Source organism: Aethalodelphis obliquidens, unplaced genomic scaffold (assembly GCF_003676395.1).
Source record: "Aethalodelphis obliquidens isolate GAN/ISIS:26980383/991018 unplaced genomic scaffold, ASM367639v1 scaffold6, whole genome shotgun sequence".
Lineage (NCBI taxonomy): Eukaryota > Metazoa > Chordata > Mammalia > Artiodactyla > Delphinidae > Aethalodelphis > Aethalodelphis obliquidens.
In genome coordinates this window covers 12339777-12353948 of record NW_020837950.1, presented here as the reverse complement: position 1 = coordinate 12353948, position 14172 = coordinate 12339777, and the positions used below count along the sequence as shown (strand labels likewise).

At 38.1% G+C, this 14172-nt stretch overlaps 1 protein-coding gene across 7 annotated transcripts in view; it reads right to left on the bottom strand.

Annotated features, from left to right (window-relative positions):
• RFC1 (replication factor C subunit 1) overlaps positions 1 to 14172 on the bottom strand; it is an 83264-nt gene that overhangs the window by 34013 nt on the left and 35079 nt on the right. For 4 of the 7 annotated variants that reach the window (XM_027103141.1, XM_027103142.1, XM_027103146.1 and 1 more), the window contains exons 5-7: positions 5267 to 5508; positions 4329 to 4406; positions 975 to 1052 (exon numbers count right to left, since the gene is read on the bottom strand). In XM_027103141.1, coding sequence (XP_026958942.1) covers positions 975 to 1052; positions 4329 to 4406; positions 5267 to 5508 — 398 coding nt within the window. Of the gene's footprint in view, positions 1 to 974; positions 1053 to 4328; positions 4407 to 5266; positions 5509 to 13952; positions 13981 to 14172 lie in introns of those variants that run through there. The other 3 variants (XM_027103143.1, XM_027103147.1, XM_027103145.1) reach the window with 2 other exon arrangements.

The window sequence follows — 14172 nt, the reverse complement described above, 5'->3', positions numbered from 1 at the left end:
TACAGATGAGGAAACAGATGAAAGGGTATAAAAAATACATCTATAAAAAATTATGCCAGTTGTTCCCCACTTGTGAGTCTGAAAATGAAAGCCTTGTTTCTGCTGGTTTCATCTCCATTCTCAAATTGTTAGCATTATGCAGTTAAAAACTAAAATCTAAACCCAAAAGACTAAATTAAAAACAATCTAAAGATCAAAAGAAAAATAAAGAGTATTTTCTCAAGAGAAAAAAATGTCCATTCTCTTCACTGCTCCTTCAAAACTCTCCATTTTACAAAGAGGTCACAAGCTGGGGTGCATGACACAGCATATTTTTTAAATAATTCTAATTTAAATGCCTTTAGATGAAGTAAGGCATTTCAAATGACAGAGTTCCCACCATACCCTATTGTGTTATACCTGCCTGCTGTAAAATCTTTTAGTCAGGTATTGATAATGACAATATTAACAGAATGTGATTCAACAGAAATAAGGCTAATTATTTGGAGATCAAGTGCTTAAAGAAAAAAATCTTGATGCTTTTAGAGAGTCCCAAAAATACACTCATTATTATTTGAGACTGTCCTAATACAGATCTTAAAGTTAGCTAACTAGAAACAGCAAAATTATGTTTTTAAAAAGACAGTAATTAATATTAAAGTTACTAAACTTTAGATTCCATTGGAATCTTTATAAATGTTATTCTCTGAACAAGTACATGAGAATCCCTTTGTGACAGACAGTAAGTAAAAGTTACAACTTGTTGTTTTGTGAAGAAGGGTTTTGGTTGGCTTTGGCTCTATCAACCTTCCTTTAGGAAGAAGAAGTTTCTCAATGAGCTTCTCCAAAAACATTTTTATAAATGAAAATAATTTAGCTTCTCTCTAGCAGAGTTATTCATGGTTATATCTCCAGAGCCTAGACTACACAGGTCTGAAAGGGCACACTGATCTGTACTGTATATTCAGAGTGCAAACAGCCTGGTAAAACACCACCTTTTTGGTCTTGGGTTCTTCATCCAACAAGGCTAATGTTCTGGCAAACTCTTCATCTTCATGCAGTTGTCTCTCTAGCTGTAAAAAGTGTCAACACAGTGAGCTGCTTTTTTTCTTTTTGTAAATGAAAAGTTTTAAAATGTGTGGTTCATGATACTTAAAAGAAACTGGAAAAACATTTCCCAGAAAGTAACTAGGACATTTTTTCACTTAATAGCTGAGTATCACAAGTTTGTTTCGTGAAGCCAAATTAGACTGCAGAACATATATTTCTAGTTTTGCAGGCCTGATAGATAAATTGAGCATAAAGTTCCAAGTCTTTAGCTTTTTCTTAATGGTCCCAATGCAACACTTACAGATCTCTCATCTCTATTTATTTTAAACTCTAAAACGAGTTCAGGAGAGAATCACTATCCTAACAGAAAAACAATAGCCATGTGGGGGACGTGGGGGGCACACAAAAAAATGAATCTATAAACCAAGAAAATTATATACCTTCTTTGCACACACAGTAAGATACATACTAATGCAACTATCACTAATATCATCAAACTTCTATTTTCAATTACTAATTCAAATGTATCTGTTCTGATATTTTTTTTAATTGAAGTACAGTAGACTTAATAGTATATTAGTTTCAGGGGTACAACACAGTAGTAATTTATCTGTCCTGACTTTTGAAAATTTAAGTCATTATATCAGAAGTTTTCCTAAAATGCTAATGTAACACGCAGACATTCACCTCGCTGTTATTTCCAAATATTTTTACTTTCAGTAAAATGGAGCTCTTCCAGAAGAGAACGTGTGGAAGTAGAATGTATTTCTCATTATAGATGAGAAACAGGACCCAAACAGGATTCTGAAAGGATGTGATAGAAATGGGAAAACAGAGGATTGTGATACAAACTGCCACACCTGGTTTGGAAAGGACAGGGTAGGCCTCCAGTATTTCAGACAGATAAGAAGTCAGGTCCCTAAAAAAATCACTTCATGATTTTACCTAGGTCATCGGTCCTACCCTGAGTCATGTGGATATCTGTATGTAGTTTATAAAATTCAGTGTCGTCAATAAGATGGAAAAAGATTTTGAAAACACAAACTATAAACTGCCAAATTAATAAAACGTGAACAGTCAGTATTACTATTTCAGAAGACTAGAATACTGTTCTCTCAAAACAATTGTTATCAAGAGCCTCTTCTTTGTATATGTATAGCTGATTCACTTTGCTATAAAGCAGAAACTAACACACCATTGTAAAGCAATTATACTCCAATAAAGATGTTTTAAAAAAAAAAAAGAGCCTCTTCTTTGCCAAGCACTAAGATGAACACTGATGTCACAATAGTTGAGACATAAACAGCCCTGGTAGGTAGAGTTTAAAGTCTACATACAGGAAGACACTGAAATAGCAATTTAAGAAGACACAAATAAACGTTAATAGTAGCTACAGGGCATACAGAAGGGATTTCTAACATAGTTTAGGAAATATGAGAAAGTGGCACTTAAGCTAATAAACAGGAAGGAGGTTCAAACAGCAGGTACCAAGGTCTAAAGTCTCTGACAGAGACAACACTCCCCCTTGAAATACCTTCTTCACTTGGCTTACATAAAATACCAAGCTTTCCTTATTGTCCTACTTCACTAGCCACTTTCTTTAAATCTCCTCTGCTGGATCATCCTTCTCTTCCTGACCTCTCATTGTTAACAGTGCCCCAGAGCTCAATCCTGAGACTTCTTTTCTGTTTACATTCTCTCCCCATGATCTCATCTAGTTACATTGGTTTTAATACCATTCAAATGTTAATGATCCCAAATAAACATCTTCAGTTTAGACCTCTCCCCTGAGCTCCAGATTCTTCTACCCAACTACCCACTCTGCATATCCATTTGGAAGCCTATTCGGCATCTCAAACTTAAGTGCGAAACAGAATTCTTGATTTTCCTGTACCAGTGTTCCAGTCTTAATAAATGATATCACCAGGGCTTAGCTGGTGGCGCAATGGTTGAGAGTCCGCCTGCCGATGTGGGGGACGCAGGTTCGTGTCCCGGTCCGGGAGGATCCCACATGCCGCAGAGTGGCTGGGCCCGTGAGCCATGGCCGCTGAGCCTGCGTGTTCTGAGCCTGTGCTCCGCAACGGGAGAGGCCACAGCAGTGAGAGGCCCGCGTACCGCAAAAAAAAAAAAAAAAAAAGTGACATCACCATTCACCCAGCTGCTCAAGCCAAAAAACATGGAGTCACCTTTAAATCTTCTCTTTCCCTCATACCTTACGTCCAGTCTATCTGCAACAACTTGAAGATTGCACCTTCAAAGCATATACAGATGATGACCACTTCTCACTACCTCTTCCGTTACCCCCATCCTGGTACAAGCCAACATCTTCTCTCACCTCCCCTACCCTAACAGTCTCCAAAATGATCTGCTTTTGTTCTTGCCCACCGTGGTTTCTTTAGCTTCACAGCAGCCAGAATAATTTTCTTTTAAGAGCCATCAAAAGTCATGTCATTTCTCTATTCAATACTCCAATGGCTTCTCATCTCACAGAGACTAAAATCCAAACTCCTTACCATCCCAAGTCCTTCTGGTACGTACCAAAGACCAGTCATGACATAACAGGATTTGCTGCTGGCCATTTCTTCCAAACTCATCAAACTCAAACATTTCTACCTCAGGATGCTTACACCTGCTATTCTCTATGTTTAGAGGAAACCTTCCTCCAGGTAGAAGGAAGCCCCATGGCTCACCATTATCAGGAATTATGTGCCCCAATGTCACTTCCTCAGAGGGGTTTTCCTAACCCCTGTATTTCAAATAGATCACACCAAACATCTATTCCTTTACTTTTCCTCGTGGCATTTATAATGATCTGACTTTTTTTTTTTTAATTTCAGTATCCTTAACACCTAGAAGTGTGCCACGCACTCAGTAAGTGCTCGATAAATACTTACTGAATGTATATAACAGGTTCACTACAAAGGGCACTCTGAACTGAAGACAGATTTAGAGATCACCAGCATATGCATAGTACTTAAAGCCAGAGGAGTAGATGAGATTGCCCAGAGGGGAAAGAGAAGAGATATGACCAAGTTAAATTATTTTAACTATTCTAAAGGAGGCTTCCATTCAAAGAAATCTAATAATAAATCTTTAGTTATCCCCTGCTCTCATCATTTATCTTTTATATAAACTTAGATTTTCATATAGTATTAGATTTTAACTTATTTTACACATAACTCTTACAATAAGGCTCAATCCAAAATGAAACTAGAACTATCTTGATTGCCTGCCTGGGTAGACTAAATAGCAAGTGACAATATCAAGGTGCTAATGAAATCTAAAGAAAATGCTAATACCTCTGCATCTTCATCAAGTTGCAATTGCTTGGCGATGGCTTCATCATTTAATCTGGAATCATCTGCATTTTGTGAAGGCTATATTTCAAGGAAAATCAAGCAAGATCAGCATAAACCTTAAGTTCAAAGTAAGGTGCTTTTTCTTAACTATAGCTAAGTAAATACACCAATGAGAGATAAATGTACCAGTTATAAAACAGACTCAATGCACACCAGCCAAAAAATTATGTTCATGGCTATTCCGTGACCACATCCAATTTCTTAACAAGCAAATATGCTACAGACAGATGATTCTCACTTAATTCTATTGAAATGTTCAAAAGAAGTACCCAAAAAAAAACCCTAGAGACTAATGTCTTCGCTTCAGAAGTAGTCCAGAACACTGGCACACCAACACATGAGAAAGATTACACTGTCTAATGGAGGTACTAATGAAACCAACACACACACTGCTCGGCAGGCTTCCACGCAGGGAACTACTTTCACTAACTTATCTGTATTTGTTTCCTAAACGTCCAGGAAAAGATGAATCCAACATCAGCCAAAATAGAGTAGGTCACAAGTATAGCATAGGGAGGCTCTATTCTAAGTTATGTGTTCATGACCTCATTTGGGAACAATTATATTGTCTGAGGTCAAGAGTAAAATGAGTTTGCATTCTGAGTATTTAAATTCTAAGAATCACAATTTATTCTTATGATTTAAATGATCTTTTCTCACTTTCAAATATTAAAAACTTAAATGTGTGATATTCTAACTTGGTCGTCCTCCAACATAATAGCAATTACATTTTACCCATAATCATAGGAAAATTATTTTCATCAATAAAATGCTGGTCTATTCATAAAATCCAATTTCACCTCTTATTAATAACTGAACGGGTTATCCTGAACATTCTTGCTTGCCTGAACATTCTTGCTTGCCTGTAGAACACTCACCTCTTTTCTTTTGCTTGCCACCATCTTCTTAGCCGATCTTTGGACACTTGCAGTTCCAAAATAATCAAGCACTGATGTGGGGGTAAGCTTCATTGGTGACAAAGGCTTATTCTTAGTGTTTAGTGTCTTAGTGTTTTCTTCATTCTTTTTCATGTTTGATGCTCCAAGATAACTATTTGGAGATCCTCCATTCTCTTTTGATTTAGAGGCTGCCTTCTTACACACAAAGTCATCTTCTTCATCTTAAACGAAATATGACCAAATATGGCTTGATAAAATATCAATTCTAATTACAAAAGCAACCACTTCCACCAACTTTATAAAAAATATACAAGTGCTATGGGATGCTAATGATTTTCTTTTCTTCCTATCTCCTAAATTCAACAGTTATCCTCACATTTACCAGTGCCAGGTCTGTAATACACCATCTCCCCCAATTACTATCCAGAGTACACAAACGTGTATATTTACTCATGTATTCAACAAATAATTACTGAGCATCCATTATGTGCTAGGCACTGAGGATACAGCAGCGAATAAAAAAGACAAAATCCCTGCCGTCATGGAGCCTGGAACCTAGAAGAGGAAACAGATACAGAAATAAATAAACATATACTGTCAAGTTATAAGTGTTATGAAGAAAAGTAAGACAGGGGCTTCCCTGGTGGCGCAGTGGTTGAGAGTCCGCCTGCCGATGCAGGGGACACAGGTTTGTGCCCCAGTCCGGGAAGATCCCACGTGCCGCGGAGCGGCTGGGCCCGTGAGCCACGGCCGCTGAGCCTGCGTGTCCGGAGCCTGTGCTCCGCAACGGGAGAGGCCACAACAGTGAGAGGCCCGAGTACCGCAAAAAAAAAAAAAAGTTAAGACAGAATGAAAGAATTAGAGAGTGATGAAGGGTGCTCTTTTAGATAGGGTAGTCAGGGAAAGCTTCTTTGATAAGCCACATTTGAACAGAGCCCTGAAATGAAGTTACCTCAGGCAAGAATGTTCAGGCAATGAAAACTACAAGTGCAGAAGCCTTAAACTGAGTGTGCTTGGAGGTCCCTGTGACTGCAGCAGAATGAAGGGGGTACACCACAAGAGTTAAGGTGAGAGAGGTAGAGGCCAAATCCCATAGAACTCTGTAGATCACAGAAGGAATTTTAGGTTTTATTTTAGAATGGGAATCCACCAGAGAATTTTCAGCAGAGCTGTGCGTAATCCAACTTAAGTCACGTCCTTTGGAGAACACACTGTCAAGGGATAAAAGCGAATGCAGGGAGACCATTTAGGAAGATATTCTACACAGTTCCAGAAGAAATGCTGAAGCCTCGGACTAGGGTGGTATTTGCAGAGGTGTTACGAAGTTGTCAGAGTCTAGCTCTACATCGAAGGTGGAGTATCTAGCAATATCTAACCATTCATTGAAGACTTTATAAACACTTTGTCTTGTAACATTTTCTTTCCAAAAAGTTTCCATTGAACATCTGGTTTTAAAAGTCTTTCTAGGGCTTCCCTGGTGGCGCAGTAGTTGAGAGTCCGCCTGCCGATGCAGGGGACACGGGTTCGTGCCCTGGTCTGGGAAGATCCCACATGCCGCAGAGCGGCTGGGCCCGTGAGCCATGGCCGCTGAGCCTGCGTGTCCGGAGCCTGTGCTCCGCAACGGGAGAGGCCACATCAGTGAGAGGCCTGTGTACCACAAAAAAAAAAAAAAAAAAAAGTCTTTCTAAGCATTCATGACAATGCATAGATAATTAAAGACCCCAAAAATGCACCTCAAAAGGGCCTCAGTAAACTTTTTTGTTTGATTCAGTGATTCACAAGATAAAAATCTTTTTACTTTGGCCTAATAACAAAAGAAATCCAATAAAAAAAAAATCTAAAAGGCAGCCGTGAAGACTAGGTCAGGTCACTGTGGGGGAGGGAGGGTTCACGTTATAAGTTTGGTGTTCAAGGCCACACATGAATGGGTCTTACCTCCTCTCAAGTACTCATTCAACTACTAGTGTTTGCTAAGGGTCATACGTGCCAAGCACTGTGCTGTTCCTAGGTGCTGCCATCGCAAACAAAAAAGTATCCAAGATATGTAAAAATCAAAAAGGATTTAGCCTTACTCTCTAATTATTATATTTATATTAAAATTAAACTATAAACTTTACAAAGCATAAATAACTTACAGGTTTCTGAGTACTAAATGTAAAAAGTAATCACAATTTAAAGCAAGAGCAGAGTAGACACCTCTGAGGATGTCCATAGAGTTCACTATAAGCCTACTTTCCCTAAGGACTTACACCCCACTCCACCCTCCAAGGGCCTCCAATAACCACAGATATATTTATTAGATGGTTCCATATTCCTTGCCATCACAAACTGGACCAGGAGTGAGCACCTGAACAAGGTGGGGTGAATCTTACCCTTGATCAGTTTGCTGAACTAATGTGTTTAAACTAAGGTGCTAAAGGTTTATTTTTGCATTCAATGACATTCAGCAATGGCCTTCTAATAAATTCCATTTTGCTTACAACAAACTAGGTTTTCTTCTTAACCTGCAACCAAAGATTTTAGTTAAAGCATACTTGTTTTCTTATCTCCAACTATAGCCAATCTACCTTCAAGATTAAATTAAAAATTCATTCATCAATCTTTCTAAGCACATCCAAGGCTTGATACACGTACCAGATTTCAATCCATGTATTGACAAGAGTCAACAGACTAAGTTTAGTCACTCATATATCTGTTCTTCCTACATGACGAGTCCTTCTCTGCCTCTGCCATCTGCTTCAGATGGTTCTGCAAAGGCTAGGTGACATTATCCCCATTCCAGTTAGGTACCATAGCCATGCAAATCACTCATAACAGTCCTAGTAACCACTGAGAATATAATCTGAAACTCCTTCCCTCTTCTCTAAGATAACAACATAATGAATTGTTATATTACTGAAATCCAATTTTTTATAATTTAAGGTTTGTCTATTTTAAATCCCTAGACACAGTTAAGCTGCAGATAACCAAACCAGTAGCATTCAACAACAAACTATTCTACCTTAGCAGTCAAAACAAATTATACGAAATGCCCTTAAAAGAAGATTCAAAACAAAATTAACATTGCTGGGACTTCCCTGGTGGCGCACTGGTTAAGAATCCTCCTGCCAATGTAGGGGACACAGGTTCAATCCCTGGTCCGGGAAGATCCCACATGCCACGGAGCTAAGTCTGTGCACTACAACTACTAAGGCTGCGCTCTAGAGCCCGCGAGCCACAACTACTGAAGCCCGCGCACCTAGAGCTCGTGCTCCGCAACAAGAGAAGCCACTGCAACGAGAAGCCCGCGCACCGCAATGAAGAGTAGCCCCCGCTCGCTGCGAATAGAGAAAGCCCACGTGCAGCAACGAAGACCCAATGGAGCCAAAAATAAATAAATAAATAAATTTATTTTAACAAATAATAATAACATTGCTGATATCTTGGCTTTAATAAAAATAAAATAAAATAAGAAAGCCACAAAACTGGAACCTCCTAAGTATAGATATCCAATATATCTCCTTAGGCAGTAAGTGCAAAGTTAAAAGCATATCTAGTGTATACAAGACAAGACTTTCAATCTTATCGAGAGCTTATTAAATTTTATAATTTTTACTTGGTTTGTTTTGAATTCAACAACTGTACTTCTGGGAAAAAAGGATTTCCTTAATGGAGAAAGGACAAAATTAAATTGTATCTGCAAAATGACAGTCTTCTACTAGTTTCTCCCTCACTTTAAAAATGCCCAAAGCAGTAACATGTGTACAAGCAGTATGACAGAAAATCCCAGAACTGAATGGACCAAGTCAACCACTATGTTTTTCTGTTATAGTTCTTCCCCTACACTCAAGAACTTCCTTAGTATATAAAATATTGTAACTGTCCTTAAGCAATTAACTCAAACTAGATCAATCACTGATATCTGGTATAGACTCAGAAAGGGAAACAATGGTATTGTAGATATTTGCAATCCCTAGCTTAACGCTTTCTCCAGCAATCTCATAAATATTCACAGGTAACAGATGAGCATGAAATCTAGTGAGATCAAGAATTTCTAAGACCATCAGATTAAAAAGACTGTTGGCAAGGGTGTAGGGAAATGGGACCTTTACATACGCAATAGGCAATGGTATTTTTAAATAGTAAATTAAAAAAAATCTTTATGGGGGGGCAATCCTGCAACATGTATCAAAACCTCACATATGCATACCCATTAGTTGGACCCAGCCATTCCACTTCTTTTTTTAATTTTTTTAAATTTTGGCCGCACCGGGTCTTAGTTGCTGCATGCAGGATCTTCATGGCGGCACGCGGGATCTTTAGTTGCAGCATGCATGTGGCATCTAGTTCCTTGACCAGGGATCCAACCCGGGCCCCCTGCATTGGAAGCACAGTCTTACCCATTGGACCACCAGGAAAGTCCCAGCAATTCCACTTCTAACTAACTAGTCTAAAAACAAAACAGGGGGTCTTCCCTGGTGGCGCAGTGGTTAGGAATCCACCTGACAATGCAGGGCCACGGGTTCGAGCCCTGGTCCAGGAAGATGCAGCGGGGCAACTAAGCCTGTGCGCCACAACTAACGAGCCTGCACTCTAGACCCCACGAGCCACAACTACTGAAGCCCACGGGCTTAGAGCCAGGGCTCTGCAAAAAGAGAAGCCACCACAGTGAGAAGCCCGCGCACCGCAACGAAGACCCAACGCAGCCAAAAATAAATAAGTTAAATAAATTTTAAAATAAATAAATAAAAACAGGGACTTCCATGGTGGTCCAGTGGGTAAGACCCCGCGCTTCCACTGCAGGGGGCACAGGTTCGATCCCTGGTCTGGGAACGAAGATCCCACATGCTGCACACCGAGGCCAAAAAAAAAACAAAACAAATGAACACGTACACAAAGACCTATGTACAAAAATGCTTATCATGGCATTTGTCCATTCAAAAGTATGGAGGGCTTCCCTGGTGGCGCAGTGGTTGAGAGTCCGCCTGCCACTGCAGGGGACACGGGTTCGTGCCCTGGTCCGGGAAGATCCCACGTGCCGCGGAGCGGCTGGGCCCGTGAGCCATGGCCACTGAGCCTGCGCGTCCGGAGCCTGTGCTCTGCAACAGGAGAGGCCACAACAGTGAGAGGCCCGCGTACCGCAAAAAACAAAACAAAAAAAAAGTATGGAGAACAGACTGCAAGAGGGCAAGAAAAGATGAAGGAAAAATTAAGGGACTAATACAGTTTAGGCAAAAAAGACAGCCTCAACTATGACAGTTGCACCAAAGATAGAGATAAGTGAACACTGTTTATAAAGTGAGAAAACAAATAACCTGAATACCTACTATTATGTTCAACCATGTAATGAATTATGCAGCAACCGAAAATTATAATGCATATCCATATTTACTGACATCAAGATATTCATATGTGTATTAAATGATAAAAGAGATATTACAAGATGTTTAGTGATGTATCTAAATCTACCCATCTATATATTTATAGATATGCTTTTAAATTCATGTTCAAAGATCTGAAAAGAATAAAATGTTATCAACTTTTATCTCTGGATAGGGGATTGTGGGTGATTTTTCATTTCTTTCATCGTATCTTTTTTATCTGTATATTACACTTCTCTTTCTTTTTAACCTACATCTAATATTTTACAACAAATTGACTATCTCCTAGAAACTCTCCGTCCCCTTGGCTTTCTGAGACAGAAGAGGTTTGGCTTTAGCTTCTCCCTCCTCTCCATTTTTCTTTGCTTACTTCTTTCATTATTTATTACCATCTCTGCTTATTCTGTCACTAGCTTCAGGGACTTCATGGTATCTTTTTATCTAATTTATGATATAATTAGTTTATAATAGTTATCATTATTGAGCATTAAACTCCATGCCAGGTACTCTACCACATTCTTTATAATGCATTATCTTTAGTCAACTAGTTCTCTTATTCCATACATGGATTCCATTTTCCACATTCCTGGCAAACGCAGACTGGGCTTAAATACTTTCAAAATGGAGCAGTGTAATTCAACGTGACCTCCTCTTTCTTTGGTGAACAGCACTACTGTATTCTTTAGAAAAGTTCTTCCTTACATTAAGCCAAAACACTTCCCTGTGAATTCCACCTATTTTCCCTAATTAATCTTTTTTCCCACTCAGTGTTTGAAGACTGCCTTCGTTCTCTTCTTTAGCTCCTCTTCCCTACAAATGGTAAAGTTTCAAACCACTCACCACTTGGGTTATTGGAAAGATTAGATTTTTAAAAATCAAAGTGCCCAGTATAGTACCTCGCCATGTTATAATAAACATTCAATAAACAATAAAGCAGTATTCTCTGGTGAAAACAATACTGAACCAGAAGTCCAGAAAACTAAAATGCTAACCTGACTTCGGCTTTCTATTGTTATTTTTTTAATTATCTGGGATTCGTTGTCCTCTGCAAAATGTTGGACCAGACAAACTCTTTTAAGATTTTCCCTTCTATAATTGTGAAAAATCTGTGGGTAGTCACATAGATTTTGTAGCTACTATACTCAATACTGATGAGAATGTGATAAGTCTGTACTAATATAAACACTAACTATGAAAGTGTAAACTACTGGGTTAGCCAAAACAGTTTGTTTGGGTTCTTCCATAACATCTTACGAAAAACCCGAATGAACTTTTTGGTCAACCCAACAGTATGACTTTTCTAGAAAGCAATTTGGCAAAATATATCTAGAACCTTAAAGAAGTTCATAACCTTTAGCATAGTAATTCTTAGAGATAATGAGAGGTGCTGACAAACATTTATATACAAATATATTCATCACACTACTAAAAACATTAAAAACGTAGGCAACAAAAATAATTAAAACTGGAAGGGCTATATACATTGTGATCTAGTCATACAATGAATTCATGCTGTCATAAAAAATTAAGCCCAAATTTCAAAGCTCAAAAAAAAATTATGAAAACAGTAAAAATAAGCTGGCAAAAAACCAAAAATGCATCACTTTGTTCTTTAGGTTAGCCTTAAACATCACTCCTAAAAGAGAGCTTCTTTCCATAGCCTTCTCTACTAGAGATCTTTTTACAATGGGTTTAAAGTTAACAATGTCTTCAAGCTACAGATCCCAAAAATATACTACATCTAAACACAGACATAACTTTATAAACATTTTCATAAATACTGAGTAAAAATGTAAGTTTCAAGAAAAAATATGGAAATATTCTGCATGAAATTTCAAGTATGTTTTCACTGTACTAAGCAAAAATTATATACAAGGTGCTTTGTTCTCTACTAACCACAAAATAAATGGTTCTCCAAGTCCCCTTGGAAAGCAGGAGCAATTCTAGTGAAATACAGTTATGCAAAAAGGAAAAAAAAATATTGACTTGCTTGATTTAATGCTTATTTAGTGCCCTGTGATTTGTGAACTTCTCCACAGTCCTTACAGTTACATGGACCTGTAACTATAAGGCTGTGACCATCCTTATGTAAAATAAATATTTTACGATTCTACACAGTGTGTAGACATGAAACACCCCAAATAAAGTTATGGTTGTTTTTCTTTTTTAACATTTGTTCTTGTTTCCTAATGAGCCTAAATTTGTTCTGCCTTGTCAGAAGCCAAAGGCAAAACTGTGTTCTCTTCTTCACATTAACTTAAAATAATGATAAATAGATCTAAGTCAAATTTCTGTGACCTAGTTGAAAATCATGGGCAACGGAACACTTAGAACCTCCCCCCAGGATATCTGACTCCTTATAAAAACACCATTTATTTTTATTTATATACAACATAACCTCAAATGTGATAAGAATCACCACGTAAACTAGCATTATCCAACATACAGCAGAGGAATTGCCTGGAAGAGAAGATTGCTTTGCCACTCTGAGTTAGATACATTCATTTATTTAAAAGGATAACAAATGAAAGAGCAAGAAAATAATGTGCAGGTCTCTAAAAAAATCTAATTCTGAAGTTCCTACTGCTGAGAGTTTGGGATTCTAATTTTTTTCCCTCAGTGTGAAATACACAGAAACCAAATTAATGGAGACCATCCTAGAGAATCTGGTTACAGAGATTAAAAATAATTTATTTTGCAACAAGTCAAAAACTAAAAAGGGAATCTGAGTCTTTAGAGCCTTTTTCTACTAACTTCCTTTTCAATACTTCCTTGAGTCAAAAATCCAAACTGTCATTTTGGTGTGGACATAGAGAAAGGTTCATATGCATATTCCAAGTCTTCAATAAATATTTGTTAATTAAGTGGTTGGAAAAGAAACTACACATATCATCTTTGCACCGCTTATGGGGTGTGAGAATCGGACATTCTGGGGTGAATCACTGAATGATTTATGTGGTGAATCAGATATATTTCAGTATAATGAAATAAAACTGAAACTGCTCATCCTTAATCAAGAAATTTAGAGATATCATGATTCTTTACTAATAAATCCTCTTAGAATCAAATGGAGTCAGTTATATTTTAAGAATAAAATTACTTAATAATTCGTGAGGTCTAGTGAGGTAGCTAAGTAATGATATTTATCATTAAGAGAAAAAAGTACTGGCTTGTGCTGTGATGTTATCTACCACATAGAGTCCTCCCCAGAGCAGGAAGAACAGTCCATGGAAAGTCACAGCTGGTTTCAATTACTAAGAAAACAATGCAGGAGAAGAAAGTGGAACATTTTACTACTTACTCACCTCCTTCCTCCATCTCCACTGCATCTCACAGGAAAAGAAAAAGGAGGTTCAGGGTTAGGGGAGGGAGGGCTTAGACAACTAGCCACAGGTACATTATCCAGAGCTTCTTACAACTCTAAAGCATGAAACCGGCAACAGAAGGAAAACTCAACTGACCGGAAGAGTTAAGGGAGTGGTTCAGCAATGCGATTCACCACTTCCATTCACATTCCACTTCCCC